Genomic DNA, 19,421 nt, shown 5'->3' on the forward strand with positions numbered 1-19,421 from the left:
CGCGCACCGCTTTGTAGAAACGAAAGCAGATCGCTGTTACGGAGTTGAGCGCTGCGGGGCGCGGACGCCGTGAAATGTCGCTGCATTGACGCTATCACGCTAAACGCACGCGTACGGTACAGCAAGCATAGTGCTGTTGTACCCATACTGCACGCTTTTATTAGGCGACCACCCAACGAACCTCCGTCCGCTGCCAGGACCGCTACAGCGTCGCGGAGGAAGCACGACATCGCCGCGTAATCTGAACAAGCTACTCGCCGCATCTGTGCAAGGTCTGAAGCGAAGCGGGCATGAAGAACACTCCCGCGACTAATGCACGCGTGCGGTACGGCAAGCGGCCCGGCAGTGACGGCGTGAGCCAAGTAGGCGACGCGCTGCACGCAACTACCCAGGAGACGATCGGCTCCACGCAGCCGTTCCGCGTGTCCGTTTTCGTTTAGTAGTAGATCGCGGCACAGACGCATACACATATATCGCGGAATGCAGACACTGTCTGTTCTGTCGCTATGTCGGGCACTGAGTATCCCGGACCCTGTATAATAGTTTCGAAGTGCTCTTTGGCGTGGGCCGCGTGGCGGCCACCGCGCGCTATCGGGCAGTCGTGCGAGAGTGCCAGGATCTTTTCTCTACTTTGGCAAAAAGAAAGAAAAGGCTTTGCAGTGGGTAGTTTAGGCAATATTTGCTACGGCACTTTTTTTCTTTGCTGGCGGCGATGGCGTACGCCAGGAGAGGCAAATTTGTACTTGGTGGTTAATGCGTACTACTGTTTAGTGCGTAGTTATGCCGCGTTCCCGGCAGGTACGTATTAACGAGGTTTCACTGTAGATAAAAAAGTTTTTCCAAGTAGGTTCACTTTACATTTGAAAATAAGAAAAGAAAAAACATCAAACTTCTCAAATAATAAAAAAAAATCCCGCTGTGATGGCTTTCGAGATAGCGCGCGCGCGCCAGTGATCGCGACCGCGCAAAGTTCAAAGTTGCTCCTCGCGCGACACTCCACCCCCCCCCCCCTCGAGTCTTCGTGTCTTTTAAGGCTTGTTAAAAACGGGCGGGGCGTTTCCTGTCTGCTTCGACGGCAGGCCTTCAGAGCGTGGTGATGTTATCGCATGCAGCCTCCGAGCGACGGCAATGGGCCGGCTCGTTTGCTTCGGCCGCGTACGTCGCCTCTGCTCGCGTGCTTTTACCCGCTGTATAACATACAATTCGCGGGGGGATCTTATAAATTTGGACTTCATACCGGAAGGACATGACGGCGACGGCAAGAACCCCTCAAGACTGTCCATATAATTGCTATCGCAATAAAAACTGATTGCACAAGAATTGTGTAGTCACATAGCAGTACGTCTTTGAACGGTCAATGAATGATTCCGACTAGCACGCGATTGCGGCGACGCCTTCGCGCGTAACATCAGGAAAGAACAAAAACAGTATGGCCACCGACGAATGCGCCAGTATGACCACCCCCATAGGCGTGCGCACGAAGGGGGGGGGGGGGCAAAGTCGATACCGCCCATACTTTGACTTAATCGGAAGGAGGGGCGCTGCGATTAGTATTTGCCCTCCCTGAAGGGCGAACCCTCAGGAAGCTTTCGAATAGCGTACGCAAAGCTTTGCGTTGGCTTTTCCCACAACTGCGCATGCATCGTACGCTAACCGCTTTCGGGCTCCCGTTAAGTGCCGGAAATAGCGGGCCGCAAACGCTAACACTAACTTAGCGTACGCTATTCGAAAACTGCCTAAAATAAAGCGCCTTCAGCTATCTGCTCGGCTGCGCGGGTGGCGTAGCGTCAAGTGTACCGCACGCTTTTAATAGGTGATAATAAAAGCGCGCTGCGCCACCGTTTGCTGCCACCTCGTGAGGGACCGCCTTCAAAAATGCGTCGCGAGCGCCGAGAAACCTTACCCCTCGGACACTACACATATTTACAACCGCTCAGAGGCGATTATCACAGCACTATGGAAGCCTCTATTACAAAGGCGCGTAGAAGGACACGCTTGGGCGCGTTAACGTGTTCTGCGAACGTATCCCTGGCGCTGCTTCTAAAGTTACGTTTTCCCACGCTGAAAATGACGCCGGCTTGAAAATTCTTGATTGTGGGGCCGTTTCGGCGCAATTTTTGCAATTTTTATGCTTTTGGAGCAGCTTGGCGCAGGAAAACGGAATCGTATCAAAAATGCGCAATATGCGCAGCTGTCTCACCCCTGCCTGGTACCAAAGGGTTTTCGTCGTACATGTACGGCATAGTGTTCATTTTTAAACGCGAGCCCTTTTCGATCATTTCCCTTGCTTCGTCTCTGCTGCTACGGGAATACGTGGAATTTTTTTCATGCGCCGATGTCTCTCCGATGTTGCTTTTCTTATGCTTCGCAAAACGGTGCGCCGGCTATCGCTTCTGCAACCGAGCACGCCCGCGGAGTGGTTGGTTTCAAACGTGCGCCTTCTTCGATCATTTCTCTTGCTTGGAATGTGCTGCCACACTTCGGGAATACGTGGATTTTTTTTTTAATGCACCGATGCACCTCCGGGCGCCGATGTCTCTCATTCTTTTTCTTTTTTTTCCTTTCCAAAGCAGCGCGTCGGCTTTCAGTTGCGCACCAGAACGCGCGCACGCGGTCAGGCTGGTTTCGGTTTGTCCTTCGGGTGGTTTTCGTTTCTTGCGCCCGCAAAGCTGATGGCTGTTTGGTTTCTAATTTCTCGTTTCTAATCTCTCGTTTATTGCTCCCCGAGGCGCGATTACATCTGTTTCCGTGCAGCACTAAATTACACAAATGACGCCGCCGTGATTGCGTTTCCTGTTTTGGTGTCTCAGAAAAACTAACTACATCTTGTTGGCGATAAGACGAAGGGTTACTGTAGCTTTTTCACTCGTTTTGCTTTCCGGACGGACGCACAGTTTTCTTCCGTGCGCTCACTGACGCAGTTCGCTTACGCTATGGAAGCGCGTGCCGGTTGCCGGTGCGTCGAGCAGCGATTCTTAAGATGCGGACTATTCCCAAAGTGCCGAATCACAATCTGCTTCTTTGGATTTCAGTTTGTCAGACGAGGATTTTTGGACGAGTTCAGACTCCGATGACGATCAAGGAGTGACATCTGAAAAGCGTGCGCGCCGAGCCATGCTTCAAAGACTATCACACGCTGAAAAGTTTTTAGTGTTAAAGAGCACGAACATTTTTAACCGGAAAAGTACTTTGGTGCGCTTATTTTTGTATGTCTGTGAGCTATGTTTAATACAATGCATACTTTTTATTTATAAAAACAGTTAAGTCTTTTTTGGGGGGATTTCACTTGATTTTACTACGAATAAACCATGCGTATGTAACAACGAATGATTTTTTTGTCACTTTACGGTCAAGAAAGGAAATTTTAGACAATTTTTTTCTGAAATAGAATCATCTGAAGTATTTCAGCAATAGAAAAATTACATTTTTGGACTGGATTTCGCGAAAAAAATTCAACCCTCAAAGGGTTAATGTACACTGAAAAAAGGTGCAAAGACTTCGCCGTTGGAACTTTTTTATCACGTTTGTAAACTCACACATTGGTTTGGAGCTGTGCATGGCAGAAGCTTTACCTGATAAATCAATATTCATGTCAAGTACACTGGTCCATCAATAGAAAGTCTGCTATTCGGAACTTTAATCAGTATTTGTATGAGAATTGTGAAGGTTGGCACACTATAAAACATCCACCAGCACGAGAAATGAAAAGACGGTATTAACTAAAGTTTCCCCGAACACACACCAAACATTTTAACATGTATAAACTTGTTACATCATGCAAGTGTTTTTGCTTTAATGAGCTACTTGAAAGCCTTTCAATATTATTGACTTGAGCCACCTCCATGATCAAAACTCAAGTCTAAAGACTGCCATTCGCCGCGAGATCGGGCAACAGGTGGCAGCACCATCGCCGCGCTAGTGTGGATAGGCGGTTGTCGGCGCGTATACAAACGTGCACAACAGCGCTTCGTTGTGAGCGATTTGACCCGATTTCCGGCAAACAAAATGCGTTGACTGCAGCTTTGTGGTAATATGTGAGCTCTTCATTCCCGAATTAATGCATGAAGCGCGCCGAACATTACAATTACACTCAAACCTCGATATAACGAACATGGATATAACAAACTATCGGTTATAACAAAGTAAATGAAGAATAGTCTTGTAACAGATACAGTGCTACAAATAAACGTTTATAACGAATTTTCGGATATAACGAAGTTATTTTCATGGCTGATGTGACTTTGTTATAATGAGGTTTGAGTGTAGTTGTGAGAGAATCGCATTCTGCCAACGAACGGGTTGCTCACCTTCGGCGACAGTCGGCGTTTTCGCAATGGGTGACGTTTTCTTGTTGTTTTTATTTGTACATGTTTAGCTTGTGTTCCACCTACTACGCACTGCTGTATAGCGCGACTGTATTTACTTCTTGTTGATTTGGATGCCCCCCAACAAAAAAAAAAAAAAGCCCGTATTCCTGCGCGATGAGTTGAAATAGCACTTTGTGCACTGCGTGCTGAAATATTACAGTAAAAGCTCGTTAATTCGTATTTCACGGGACCGGAAAAAATGTCCGAATTAACCGAATGCCGAATTAACGAATAAACAGGAAAAACAACATTAAAATCAAGTTGCAGAAGCATACCTTTATTTGCTGAAGTATTTTGTAATGGTCGTCTGCGTTTTCGCGCAGATTCCGGCTGACATTACAATTTTTCTTAACTCTTCCTAACGGCCAACAGCACGCAAACTGTTGCAAGTGCTCAGGCAAACGTCCTCTATATCAAAAGTGCCTCCGAGACTTCCCGTGAGGTGCGATGAGGTCACGACATCATTAATAATTTCTTGATCGGGCAGGAGACCAGTCGTGGCGACACAATCATCAATCGCGATGTAGTCCTGAAGGGTCATATTTGTGGGAAGGACAGCATCGAAGGTCGGACAGTCATCGTCGGTGGACTCGGCTGATAACTCGTCGATGCCATTGTCAGCTACTGCCGCATGCTCGGGCCTCACATGTAAACACGGTCACAACGGGGGAAAAAAGACAACTCCGCAAGAAGAGACTGTGCCGACACAACACAAGGGAAAATGGCGTCGGAGGCGCATTGGAGCGAAGAAAGAAGACGCCGACGTTCGGTGACGCTGCAATCGCCCCCACTAGTTGATGACGATGGCGATGTCACTCGGGTTTCGGTTTCGCTCCAGTGGTGCCAGCGATGCTTTACCACACTTTTGTGTAGCGGCAGCCGTCAGCATTTGTCCGAATTAAGCGGTGCGGAGCCCAATTCTGACGAATTAACGAAGGTTTGGTCCCATAGATTAACATGCACTTTGGCCGGGACCAATAGAGCCGTCCGAATTATCCGAATTTCCGAATTAACGGGTGTCGAATTAACGAGCTTTTACTGTATTTCGCATTTCTTATTCAGTTCTCCATGAAATGTAGGACAGTTTATAGGTTTACTGAGGAAAGCTACGTGGCTGACAGCGCTTTAGCTCTACGGAGACGTGGATGCTTGTTTTTATTCCAGTAACAGTACACAAAGGTAACTGTACAGCACGGAAATTTCTTCGATTGATTACTTGCACGACAGTAATGGAACAAAGGTCCACTTATTTCACGGGACCAAAGTACGTTTTTTCATACGAATAATGTCCACTGCCTTCCGTCAATCTAAACAACGCTAATGTAAAGAAAAAAATGTGGGTTCGAGTGAAATTACTACGACATAAATGTAAACTACGTCGTTTGGATTAATTTTGACCATCAGTGCTCTTTAACGCGCACCTTAATCTAAGTACACGGGTGTTTTTGTATAAATTTCGCCACAAGTTAAGATTGCGCAAGGCAACTCAGTTTTGCGATCTCCGTGTCATTTCATTTTCAGTTCTTTTTAGGGGACAATTTAAGTACCGAAGTGTCAGACGTGACTTCAGAAATATTTCTCTCTAGCGAGACCAGGACCGTACACAACTAGAGCTCGTCGTGTAACGTATAAACAACGCCTAACCACAACACTCAAGTACATGCGAGCCTTTTTTTACCACCGCACTGCTAAAAGGCTATATTCACATGAGATTTAATACTTCTTATCTTTAGGGCAACGCCAAGTGCACTTTGCAGTGCGCTTGAACCACTGAGCGGCACCTACACTGATATGACTCTCGTGAAAGGAGGGTGCGATGACCACACACAGCACTCTCGACAAGTGCACTCTCTGATCTTATTACAGTACATATACAGCCGATCAAGGCCAAGTACTCCTTTACATCGTGTTAGGCATACGTACGAGCAGTTAAAGTTGCACTAACGCAACGAAACAAACGCCTTTTGAGGATCCGCATGACGTACGCGCACATGCAAACACAACGGGGCTAGCAGACGATGCACGGAGCAATCCACACTAGGCGCGGTTCAGCCAGAAGCCGCTAGGCGGCGACTTCGCTCGATCTCGCGGCCAATAGGATGGTTGTGGCATGCTCAACCTGAAGCAATTGCTTCAAATTTATTGCACATTATATTTACCCTTCATTAAATCTTCTCAGGCTTTTCAACAAATTTTCACAAAAGTATTTACTCACTTTCCAATGTTAATAATCACATCTTCGGGCATGATACGACGCTTTAGCATGCCCATTTTTGGATGCTCTCCACGACCACGAAACAAGCCAGGAGGTTCAATCTTGAAGTTACCAATCTTCTGCTTGTGACCATCAATGATGCAGAATCCATACTCTTCCACCAATTTTTCATTCTGCTGTTTGATTACCTGCAAGTGAGAAGGGAACGTTCAGTGCACTGACAAAAATCATTCACACTAAGCTCTCGCTAACTTGAAATGATATCTGCAAAATATTGGTGCCAAGAATTTTCCCCAGCTCAGTGTCAACTGCTTTTTGCTCCGTCAAAAATGTCAGGGAAAAGTAGCTACGAAATGCTTTTCATACTTGAAGCACAGCGGTGATATTGCAGGAAAGTAAAAACAATCTACCTTCACAGCAACTTCAAATTAACCCTCTCACCAACGTACTGGTACATTTCCGCGTTTCAGCCCTGCAATGTGACTGGCATACCTGCACCTTTGCATTCTAAAAGCACATCATCTGTCAAGTTTCAAGCTTCACAGTGCATTTGGAGTTGTTTCAGCCAGGTATATGTACAGCAGACGCTAAGTAAATGGAAATCTCTCAAATGGAACTGCCACTAATACGATTGGTTTCATACTTGAATTCTGCACTCCTGTTTATCTCTCATTAAACGAAACTCCTGTTAAATTGAACATATTTTCCTGGTCCCTTCAGGTTCCGTTTAACGAGAGAGCACACCTTTGCCCTCCCACATGCTGGTTGCCTAGGCAATGGGTAAAGGTCATTTGCATTCGCTTTTTACCCAGTGGCAGCAAGAGATGTCACGAACTGAAGCAAGATGCTATGCTCCCACTTATTTCCTCCACCAAAACTCATACATGTTCACTCAGGTGTACAGTCGTTGATGCAATGCATGCATGCTAGTACTTGGCAAAAGTGACCTTTATTTGACAAAGTGCACTGACAAACACCCACATATGCACTTCTTTGAATGAGGTTGTAGCTTGTTCAAAACTCTCATTTCATGCTCACGCTACAGTGAGGCATGAGCTATAAAACACTTTTGGGTGTCTGCTAAATGAGTCAGTATCTGCATTCTTCTGTAGTTCCAAGTTTTATATGTGAAATCGTCTGGAATGCAGTGTGCTGCAGAAATTTGCAGCATGAAACCTTTCTGCCCATCTCTGATGAGCAATTGTCTTTCATTAGAATTCTCACATTTCTAAAATCGGGCATTGTGCTGTATCAACAGCACATCAAGACATGCTGGGCAACTGCAGCCCTGCATGCAATGCAATGTCCCACTTGAAATTTGAATGACTCTGAGAAAGCAATTTAGCTATACAGTCGAACCCACTTATAATGATCCCAGATATAACGATCTATCGGTTATAACAAGCATATTTCGGGGCACTTACAATTTTCCTATGCCACCCATTGAAACTGCGTCCCCATACAGCAATCATTTTTCAAAGCCTCGTACTTTTACAAAAAGCCTCCTACTTTTACAGGATTTCAGACACTGTCGCAATAAAAATATGGCGCATATGAAGAGAGAAAAAAAAAGTTAAACCAGGCCTTCTAAAGCATGAGAGAGCTGCGCGCTTGTGCATGGCCCGCTTCAGTTTACTTGTGTCAAAGCTATCTGACATCGGTGAGCGCCGGACGCTGCGAGCAAGGTCGTTCACTTTTCAGACATTTCTTCAGTGGCAGAAATGCAGCAAGGAAAAAAAAAAAAGAAAGAAATAGGCAGCATCATACCCTGCGGTCAACTTTCATGCGGCAACATTTTCTACACCGTTCTCTGTAGTTTTGACCTCCTATCAAGAACCAAACAATGCCTTACAATGCAAGAAATGAAACTGTGTCAATTCCTAGCAAAGCCAGTTTAATTCACTTGTGAGCATGCAGCGGGCGTCACTTCGTGACTCGAAAGGGCTTGCCACTGAAGGGATTGTTAGAACTTTCAATAAAAATGCGCAGAAAAGAAAAAAATGGCTTGGTTGCCGAGGTCACATTTTTAAGAGAAAGTCCATATACAATGAACTACTGAAACAACCACTTTTCGCGGCACTTTCAAGTTCGTTATGAACGGGTTAGACAGTAATCAAAATGTTTCATCACAAAGGCCAATCCTCAACAGTCAAGTTGGCCTATGAAAAAATGAGCACACCTTTGCCCCAATATCACCCAGCTTGACAGTCATCGACTGGTCCTTGTGAAACCTCCAAAACAGCAATTGCGCTATCTTGGAAGTCCCCATCAATTAGATGCAACAAAGTGATGGCGATGGTGAACTAATTCTGTGATACTACATGACAGTTTAAGTTTACTTTGCTTTTGCAGTCGTGTTTTGCCACAGTGAATCTGAGACATGGGGAATTGTCAAGTTGTTTTCATGCAGCTTTTTTTCCCTGTCCCAATCACTTTCTGTAAAACCATGTGGTAAATACACTCAACAGTTACCAACAAACATGCACAAACTGTCCCATGACCCACAAGAAAATCAACACTCCCTCCATGACATACTAAGCCAGTCCAAATCAAAATCCTTCATCGCACTAGATTATTACCTGTTTCTCCTCCTTGGTCATGGCCTTTCGTTCTTCAGACTTCAGCTTATAGTAAGTATCAATTTCTTTGAAATTGCACTTCTTGAGGTCTTTGATGAGCTCTGCTTCCTTAGAAGTCATGCACTTCCGCCAGTCATGGAAGAAATTCTTGTTGAAAACATCCTTGGAAGTGTAGTCATGATCAAGCATCCTACCATAAAACCCAGCTACTTCCTCAGCCTCGGGGCTTAGCTTGACCGGAACACCTGCAGAAGTTCACAGAAGTTCAAGCCAAAGTTTATAATCGAAGCCTTGTGAACTTTTCAAAAAAGCAATCAAACCTTTCCCCAACAGTGCTCAAGACTCACAATGATTTTTTACTCAAAGCACAGATACTTGAAACTTGGACAAGTTGGTGATGACCGATATTAAACATCACACACATGTCAAGAGACTTGATGGCAATAGAACAGCTACAGTGCCATGAGAGCAAACATGGGCTTTTGCTTCCACTTAAGACATAGACAATCCCCTTCTTTCTTTAGGCTGGGCCCTAAATTGTCCAGGGGACCTTTAAATTTCGTGGCACAATTGGAAGTTCAGCTAGGAGTGTGCATCCTTTGTCATAACTTGCCAGTTATGCACTGACATTGCTGTGTTTTGTGGTAGAGCTGAACCTTGATTTGACGAAATCATACATGTAGCCGCACAGTTGATTGCAAGAGTGCACAAATACTAGTAGCGTATGGGACTAAATTGAATACAAAAACCAAATGAAGTGGAAACTCGATTATACGTCCCCCGCCTTGCAACGACCTGCACTTTACAATGCATCAGATCGGTCCTGGCAAAACCCTCATAGAAATAATGTATTAAAAAGATCAATCATAAGACAATTTTACGCAGACCCCCCCATCATATGACGTCCCTCTGGTACCAAAAAAGAAAAAAACTTTCTCAAATCTAACACCCACAAAGTTTCGCGTCTGCAAAATGAAAACTCTCGTGCCACTAGGTTGAGAGAGAGAGTGAGACAGGTACAGTCTGCCTTCTTAGAATCGAAAAATTCATTCTTCTGGCAGTTTGTTTCCTTCTGTAATCCAGACTACCTGGCTTTAAAATCGCTTGTGGATATGCCTTGATCGTGTGCTCATTCCCAGTTACCTAGACGAGCCCAATCTACACGGAGTAGCTTCAGCTACGTTGAATTCCAATGGCGGAGTTGAGCAACTCAAGTTTTTCCAATGATAGACTGAGGGCAGGAGTCAAGTCTGATAGGATTCAGAGCCGGAGTCGCTCCGCACAGCAGGAAGAAATGCTTCACCGAAATCAGCGAAGTGGACCAGAACTCTGCGTGATGCACTTCCTTTATACCGTTTGCCTGCTTGGGGACACCGCCGGTAGGCGCGTTTTGGTGGTAGTGGCGGACGACATGGACAGTGCGGTAAAACAAGCGATTCATCTGATAGCGATGGCGACACTAACTGCTGCATCAAAGCAAGAATACAGTGATGCTACTGGCTTAGGCTGCTTTGGAACAGCTTTCGGAGCAGGCAAAAATGCGTCTTCGAGCAGCAAAACTAGCTTTCGGAGCAGGTGTTGCTAGAAGTATTTCGAGACATGTACTGCATTCATGACAGACGACCGATAACAGCACAATGTGCTGCATGCTATTCAAGCATAATAAAAGTATAAAAGAACACAGAATTATAAATATGACCCACGACTAACCTGACCCTGTTCAGTAGACAAAGCCAATGATGAAATATAGAACCACAGCACTTTATTACAAAATCACTGAAGATGACATTATTATCACAGATGAGTTTGTGCATAGTTGCACATAAAACATCACAAACCTCTGTGATAGCACCTGTTATAGAAGAGGTGCTTCATCAACAGCAATAAAAGAAAACACATCTGGCTTGTTGAGCTCGTCGACCACACGCTTCTCAACATACAGCCCGAGAGCATCAGAAACTGCATAGGATGCTTTGAATTTTTTGCACGAAAATTGTGTGGCATGGGCAACAAGCAAATGCTGAAGCACATGTAGCAATTAAAGGGGTCATGAAGCACCCCTTGGGCTTGTTGAAAAAACACATCCTGCGGAAAGCTGACACGGCTATGAACTGCTCTGCCAAATATTACAGTCGTGCGCGCCGCGTAAAGGGTGCAAGCGGAGCGCGAAGTTGCCGTTTTCTCCGGCGCCCTCTTTTCAAACAGAGGCCGCTTCTCACTCTCGTCGGTGGGCGGGGCGTCTGCACGTTGACGTCGCGGATCTGCCAGTTTACGTCGCAAGAGACATAGCATGCTTATTGGCCGATAGCCGACGTAAATCGAGAGCGGCGTTCAGATCAGATGTGCTTCATGACCCGGGGTGCCGCCACTTGCCAGCGCCGCACTCCTCAGTACACGGTAGCCGCACTCGCGCAAGCGAATCACAGCGGGAGAGCGATCGCCTTTCATGACGCGCGCTGACTTAACTTCTTTCCCCCGTGCCATCCCTCCCTGTCTAGCTTCGAGTGCGCTCGTCGGCACGAGAAAAGAGAGAAAGCGCTGGGAGCGTGCGCCAAACCCCCGTAACTCCGCTGATTCTTGACTGATTCGAGAAATTTTTGCGGCAATCGATTCGAGAGGCAGTAAACTCCGATACTGAGGTCAATAGATCATTACTTGGAAAAGTGGTTCATGACCCCTTTAAACATGTGGTTAAGGGGGGACGCGGGGATCAATCGCGAAAAATGGCAAAAAAATCGATTTTCTGAAAATCACATTTTCAGTTTCTGTAGCCCTTTTTCTATCTAATTCCAAAATTTCTTCGCCGAAAACCACGTAGAAGTGCTATTAAAAATTGTTGCGCCCGCTGAGGTGGCGAAAATTATCGCGGAAATCGCAAAAAAGAAAGCGTTTTTCAAAAAATTATAGCTCCGTAACGACACGACCGAGCACCACCATCTAAGGCTTGTCTGAAAGAGCATTTCTCAGTCTTCAAATTCCCCGCCTCAGCTGGCTCCTCCATTTAAAAACAAGCGCACAAAAAGCAAACGTTTAAAGGTCGTTTCGAGGCCCCCGATTGGCCGCGGCCGCCATGATGCTCCAGCGCGCCTCGCCATTGGTCCGATGGTCGCTCCCGGTGTGCGTCGTCTGCAGCTTCCGCGTTGCGGGGTCACGGCTGTCGAAAATCACGCTAATTACTGAAGCGTTCGCACTCGTTTTGTGTTCGCTGGTCGACGATAATTACGCGTTAGCATCTGCACCCGGAAGCTCAGACCGTGCATCAGACTGCGATAGCCCGACGCGCTCTTCGCGAACATCGCAGAAGCACGTCTCGGACCTGTGTTGCATTCGCTCGTCGGACCCGCGGTTAGAAGTTCTGCCCGTCGGCATCTCGGACCTCGTGACGAAGACCGCCGCGGGACGACTTTTTGTGCTCGTGATCGAACATGACTAACTTTGAAACATCGGGCACCGCGGCAGTGCACACCGCGACCGTGCTTACTGCTCGGAGTCGTGGCTAGGCCTAACTACGTTCACGGCGCCGACGAATTCGAACTTTGCCGGGAAGAACATCGTGCTAGCAGACATGCGAAAGCGAACAATCCGCAATGCGCTTTGTTGCAAGCAACTAATGATATCGCCCGCTGGCAGCTCGGAATCGCTGATCGGCATTTGACGCATCGGCAGCTGCGCCGCGGACCCCACGGCCACGGCCGCTCGATCTCCCCAAGTTCGTCGCACAGCGATCGCTCGAAGCACCGCGACATTTCGCGCGTCGGCGCCCCAAAATGCGAGGCCAAGCATATTGCACGACGATGTTTCATCGCTGCGGCTTGGGATATTGCGCATCGCCAGCAAATGCCGCCACCCAGCATACCGGGCACAGACTTCCCGAACCCCGCGGCCGAGCACTTCGCGGGGAAATAAGCACTCAGTGGTGATGTAATTTAGGCGCGCTTCAAGCCGTGCATGGTATCGCAGCAAGCCTTTGTAAATGTACTGAAATAATGAAAGCCTCGCAGACTACCATTACCACGACCGGGTGAATGATGAAGCGTATCAAGGCGGGGGTGACAAATGAACTTGTGTAAAGGAGTGGACGAATTTTTATCTGCCAAATTCGCTTCATTAAGTACTACTCAGAAATTCCTGTGCCACCAATGTCTTGGCCATAACTGCCACAGCACACCTAAATTTGCATGCCACAGACTTGTAATATGCAAGTCTGGCCATTAAACCTGAAGGCTCACCCTTCAAAGAGCTGACAAAAATAACCAACAAAGAAAAAGGAAAGCACATAGTGCAGAAAAATGAAAGATCAAGGACACAACAAAACCCCTGCAATCAAAGACACTAAATATTACAGCCCCAGGGCATTTTTTTTTACATGTAGTGGCTGTGCAACTTTAGGGCCCGTTTTCTCAGAAGTGTGTTTTGACCTGACTGCCCCGCTTGCAGAAAGCGTAGCACGACTATGGCTTGATGGATTTTCATGAGGTTTGTTGCATTGTATTCCCTAGTCAATTCTCTATGCTATGACATTCCTTGAGGGGGGTCCGCTCTATGTACGGCTGGTGCAGAAGCCTAGCTCCGGTCCCAGCCGCAAATAGTCGTACCGTGTCAACGTCCCCTTCCCGTAGCGCGCGTCATCGCAGCTACGACGGGTTCGGGCGAATAAGGCAACAGGCTAGCACAACAAACAACACTTTATTGCTACGTTAGCAATAACGCGTAAATGTCGCGTAGAGGGATAGTCCGCTCTCATAGAAAAACAAAGGGTATGGCTTACACCTTCGGTCGATGATCGGCTCGCGGGTCTCGGGGCGGTGAGATGTTCCTTCGTAGGTCAGCAGGGCACGAGAGACCGTCTGCTCGTATGCCCGGTTGTTTTATTCACCTCCCGTCTCCCTCCCCACCACGAGGGTTGTTTCCCTCGCAGGGCGAGTTCCCTTTCCCGCGAGCCGGGAAGCGAGGATTGGCGCGCGGAGTGACGGGGAAGAAGGGGTTGTCCGGCAGGAAAGGGCGACGGTGCTCCTCTCCTAGTGGTCCCTTGCTACCACCGTCAGTTCGCGATCGCGCCAGCCTTAAGGAAAGGAAATGGGCGCGCGTGCTCCCCCACATCCTATATTTTTGAATTACTCCCTCGTTTTTTTACTCTTTAGCTAATTTGACATGACGATAACGAATGCATTATGCAAGCATGGATGTAATGTTCCGTGTAAAAAAAATCGGGGTAATAAAAATATTTGGAGAATGTCATAGCATGAACCATTCCTATGGCTAAAATATGAGGGCAACTTTGGGCTTTTACCATGTTTTGTTGTCACGCCAGGCTTTCTGCAAGTTTGGTATAACAATGATGCAAGTAAAAATTTATAATGTCAGAACTGCTGGAGATATCTTAATGAAACTTTGTAAATAGTCATTCAGTGCACTTCCCAATAAGCATGCCAAATTTCATTGTTCTACGACAAAAAATAAAGAATTTCAGCTTCGATCCCCACCTCCCCCCTTAACCCCTTCAGGGTTTTCGCCGTACATGTACGGCAGAAGCTTCCTGGTACCAAAGGGTTTTCGTCGTACATGTACGGCATAGCGTTTATTTTTAAAACGCGCGCCTTTTTCGATCATTTCTCTTGTTTGGCCTGTGCTTCAACACTTCGGGAATATGTGGAATTTTTTTCATGCGCCGATGTCTCTCCGTTGTATTTTTTTTTCGCTTCCCAAAACGGCGCGCCGCCAATCGCTTGCCCATCCGAGCGCGTTTGCGGTGCAGCTGGTTTAAAGTGCGCGCCTTTTTCGATGATTTCTCTTGCTTGACATGTGCTGCCACGCTTCGGGAATACGTGGAATTTTTTTCATGCGCCGATGTCTCTCCGTTGTTGCTTTTTTTATGCTTCGCAAAATGGCGCGCCGCGCGCCGGCTATCGCTTGCGCAACCGAGAGCGCCCGCGGCGCGGTTGGTTTCAAACGCGCGCCTTCTCCCATTTCTCTTGCTTGGAATGTGCTGCCACGCTTCGGGAATTCGTGTAATTTTTTAAATGCGCCAATGTCTCTCCGTCTTTTTTTGTTTTCTTTCCAAAGAGGCGCGGCGGCTTGTAGTCTCGCATCAGCACGCGCGCACGCGGTCCGGCTCGTTTCGGTTTCGTCCTTCGGGTGGTTTTCGCTTCTTGCGCCCGCAGAGCGGATGGCTGTTTGGTTTCTAATCTCTCAAAGGGTGACCGCTTGTTACTCTCTCATTTATTGCACCCCGGCGCGTGATTACATCTGTTTCCGCGCGGCGCTAAATTACACAAACGACGCCGCCGTGATTGCGTTTGCTGTTTTGGGTTCTCGGAAAAACTAACTACGTCTTGTTGGCGATAAGACGAAGTATTACTGTAGCTTTTTCACTCGTTTTGCTTTCCGGACGGGCGCAGAACCATAGAGTTTTCTTCCGTGCGCTCACTAACGCAGTTCGCTCACGCTATGGAAGCGCGCGTCGGTTGCGCTGCTGCCGGTGAGTCGAGCAGCGATTCTTCCGATGCGGACTATTCCCCAATTGCCGATCAGAATCTGATTCATTGGATTTCAGTTCGTCAGACGAGGAGTTTTGACGAGTTCAGACTCCGATGACGATCAAGGAGCGACATCTGAAACGCGTGCGCGGGGAGCCATGCTTCAAAGACTATCACACGCTGAAAAGTTTTTAGTGTTTGAGCACGAGCGTTTTTAACCGGAAACGTAGTCTGGTACGCTTATTTTTGTATGTTTGTGAGCTATGTTTAATACAATGCCTAATTTTTATTCATAAAAAACTGTGAAGCTTCTTTTTTTTAGGATTCTGCTTGATTTTACTACGAATAAACCATATGTATGTAGCAACAAAACTGATTTTTTTGTCACTTTACGGTCACGAAAAAAAATTTTAGACAATTTTTTTCTTAAATAGAATCGTCTGAAGAATTTATTTCAGCAATAAAAAAATTACACATTTTTGGACTGCATTTCGCGAAAAAATTCGACCCTCAAAGGGTTAATTGCTACATGCCCTCAAACAAACTAGACAAGTCTTGCTTGCTGAAATTACCCTATCACCCCACACCAGCATTACATCACTCCAATTTCTCTAAACATATTTAGCACTTTAAGCAGCTGTGACATTAGAAACTTCACTTACCGTCATAGTAAAAGCGCACATTATCTGGCAGAGGCTCATATGCTGGGGCAAACACTGGCCCTTTGTGCTCCAGTGTGTGCCACTTCTTCCCGTCATTGTGCTTCTCCTCTTCCCACCTGCATCAGCATCACACACAGCTTAGCTATATCCCCATCCATGTGGCATTTTGTTATGAACATCAAATTAGGATTGCAAGATTTCTCCTTCAACACTGCTTTCAAAGATGACCAGGGTGTCTAGCAAATTGCACAAATCAAATTCACCGACTCTCCCAGGTTTTCACCTAGTATTTTAACTATAATTCCCTGAGCAATGCAATCGATGCCATTTTGTAGAAATGAGCCATGAATCTGATAAAAAAAAAACAAAGAACACAAAATATATTTATTACAATTGCCCTTATTCTCCAAATGCACTTGTAGTATTCTTTTGACAATATTTTTTTCCTGAATAATGACACCAAGGAACGTGTAAGAGACGTTAATAGAACTGTTTTAACTGTACTGCAGTAATTACGATATAGATGTGAAGAAAGTAAAGTGGACGAAAAGACAACTTGTCGCCGGCAGGGACCGAACCTGCAACCTTCGGATAACGCACCCGATGCTCTACCAATTGAGCTATGGCGGCGGTCATCCTCTAGTCCACTTTATCGAGCATTTATGTGCATGCAAACATGGGAGTGTTGGTCAGCGGCACTTGTTCCCAATAAAGCCATGAACAGTCGATGTTGCCCGGTAACATGAATAACGGTCTTAAACTGCACTCGAAAAAAAACTTGAGGCTAAATGGTGTTTACATAGGCGCCAATGTTGAGAATAGGCATTTATAGGCATTTAGGCACAAACATCAAAATAGGCATTTATAGGCACTATAAAAAACACTATAAAAGTCCGTGTTAACCTCCAATTCATGGTCATGTATCAAAGTGGGGCAATAGGAGCACAAGGAACAAAATAGGCATTCGCCTAAAATGTCTCTACTTATAATTGTTGCACATAGAAAAAATGTGGCAAGAAAAAAAAAAGTGAAGACTGATGATGAAGGCAGTTCCAACGAAATTCACAATGTATGTGTTCGTCCTATGGCTGCAACTATGGCAAATTGCACACCAACACTGCCAACAGAGTGCTCGTCTGTAGGTTTACTTTGAAAACTTCGTTGATTGATTAAACTTGCTATCGTAAACAGTGGCAAACAAACACTCCAGTTTTAAATACTTTGAAACCAGAATTGCATAGCGGCGTACAGAGAGCCGAACATTAATCTGCTCATATATGTGCCGACAGAGAAAAGGCGCTTATCAAAAGGTTCTGACGAGCCAATGATCACATCAGACCAAATAACTTGAACATGTTGTGCAATCTCGTACCATGTCGGCAACTTAGTGATAGCAAAGCAAAGCCTTGTGTCATCCAGTTGCGTGCACTACATGGGGCAATGCAGAGGCTGCACGCTTTCCCCCGTACCTCCCAGTGGCTCAAAATTGCTTGTCTTTTCATTGTTTCTAGACACCATGATGACTACTCAGTTATGACATATTACTAGGTGCACTCTCTCCACAACATAGGCTTATAGTTGCTCACTGAAGGCTCAAGACTGCTATGAAAATTAAGAACCACTGGCGGCTGGCTATCAACACATTTACTGTCTCCAAATGATTCTGAGCGCGGATAAAGCCACGAGAATGTCTAATAATGAGGCAGTCGACAACATTTAACTGCAATGGTAAACCAGCATAGAATAAAACTTTTTCACAGACTACTGCAGCGTTTTGTTCTACTAGACAGTTAAAATTTCATGAAGGCCAAGGCAATGGGTGGTTGTCACAATGACCCAATATACAGGGTTTTCCAGAAGTGCAGACCCAGGCTGTGTTACTGAATCCTGCCATTGTCAGTTTAAGCTGTGCTAAGAAAAATTAGTTCAAGAGTTTTAGTGGATTTAGGCCCGTACATGAGCTTACACCCTTTTGTCCAGTAAGCACACACAAATTTGGTAAGCATCCGCAGCAGTTGCCAGCAGAGAACTTGACAACAAAATCTGCGCCGCACTTCAGCAGTGGCTTGCACAATTTAACCATCATGTAGGAGGTTGGTAGCAAAAAAAATTATTCTTTCGGACTTCATTAATTGGTGGTGTGGGCCTTACATGCATAAATATGGAACTACTACAACAGCACATACCACTTCCATACTTCTACTTCTTCTTCCTTCTTTGTTTTGCCTTTCTTCTTAGGACTGCCCTCCTCTATTTTTGGCTCGGCTTTAACTTCAGTTTTGACCTTCTTAGGCTTGGGAGCAGCCGCTTTCTTGGCAGGCTGGAAAATAAACCACGAAAAGCTGAATTAAAAATATTAACAACACATCAAACCACTTCTAGTAAGACTACTGAACTATAAGGACAAACTAAAATAGAGCTATTACACAAGTCACTGCCCTCAAATTGTGTTTGGCAAGATAACTGGCCCTTTAGTGGACAGCCAGGTAGATAAGCGAAACTCGTCAAACAAGCTCTTCATTACAAGCTTTATTGGGTGTGCTAAAAGCACTTGGACGACTTAACTTGCAGTGGTTTCTGCACTCAAGAACAGCACATCACTGACAACCCAGTTGCAACAAATGAGGGCACCGATACAAAAAATGGCAGTAAGGCCTTTAGTTGCACATTTGTTGAATATGTGACCACAAGCAGCTTGGTGCCTCGAGTGGTGTACTAGAGTACAAGTGGTTGGTGTACGCACATCATTATAAAAAAAACACACTGCAAGTAACAGAGCTTGAAAGGCAGCTTTGCCGCAATACGGGGGTGTGATGAGGTGAAGCATATTGAAAATCTAGGGACCACTTTCAACTGGACTTCGTCTCTTGGCTAATTTCGACTGTAACGGAGTGTGAAAGGCAGCTTTGCCGCAATGCGAGAGTGTAATGGGGTGAAGCATATTTAAAATCTGAAGGGGTCACGTTCAATTGGACGTTGACTGCATTTGTCTTTGGGAAGTTCGAATAGTTCGAATAGTAAGATTTCAGTGCGAATCGAATCAAATAGCAAACAATATTCGAAAAATATTCGAAATTTCGAATATTCGCACACCCCTAATTAATAGCATCATCTGCAGTTGC

At 45.9% G+C, this 19,421-nt stretch overlaps 2 protein-coding genes across 2 annotated transcripts in view; one reads left to right on the top strand and one right to left on the bottom strand.

Annotated features, from left to right (window-relative positions):
• Nucleotides 1–19,421, top strand: part of LOC119407071 (uncharacterized protein C18orf19 homolog B) — a 579,856-nt gene that overhangs the window by 497,051 nt on the left and 63,384 nt on the right. The gene's annotated exons all lie outside the window — the stretch shown is intronic.
• Nucleotides 1–19,421, bottom strand: part of LOC119407061 (DNA topoisomerase I, mitochondrial) — a 98,371-nt gene that overhangs the window by 42,775 nt on the left and 36,175 nt on the right. The window contains exons 8-11 of the mRNA XM_037673902.2: nucleotides 18,486–18,619; nucleotides 16,300–16,415; nucleotides 9,162–9,406; nucleotides 6,583–6,770 (exon numbers count right to left, since the gene is read on the bottom strand). Of these exons, the coding sequence (XP_037529830.1) occupies nucleotides 6,583–6,770; nucleotides 9,162–9,406; nucleotides 16,300–16,415; nucleotides 18,486–18,619 (683 nt within the window). The remainder of the gene's footprint in view (nucleotides 1–6,582; nucleotides 6,771–9,161; nucleotides 9,407–16,299; nucleotides 16,416–18,485; nucleotides 18,620–19,421) is intronic.

The sequence above is a fragment of the Rhipicephalus sanguineus genome, chromosome 1 (genome assembly GCF_013339695.2).
Source record: "Rhipicephalus sanguineus isolate Rsan-2018 chromosome 1, BIME_Rsan_1.4, whole genome shotgun sequence".
NCBI classification, from domain to species: domain Eukaryota; kingdom Metazoa; phylum Arthropoda; class Arachnida; order Ixodida; family Ixodidae; genus Rhipicephalus; species Rhipicephalus sanguineus.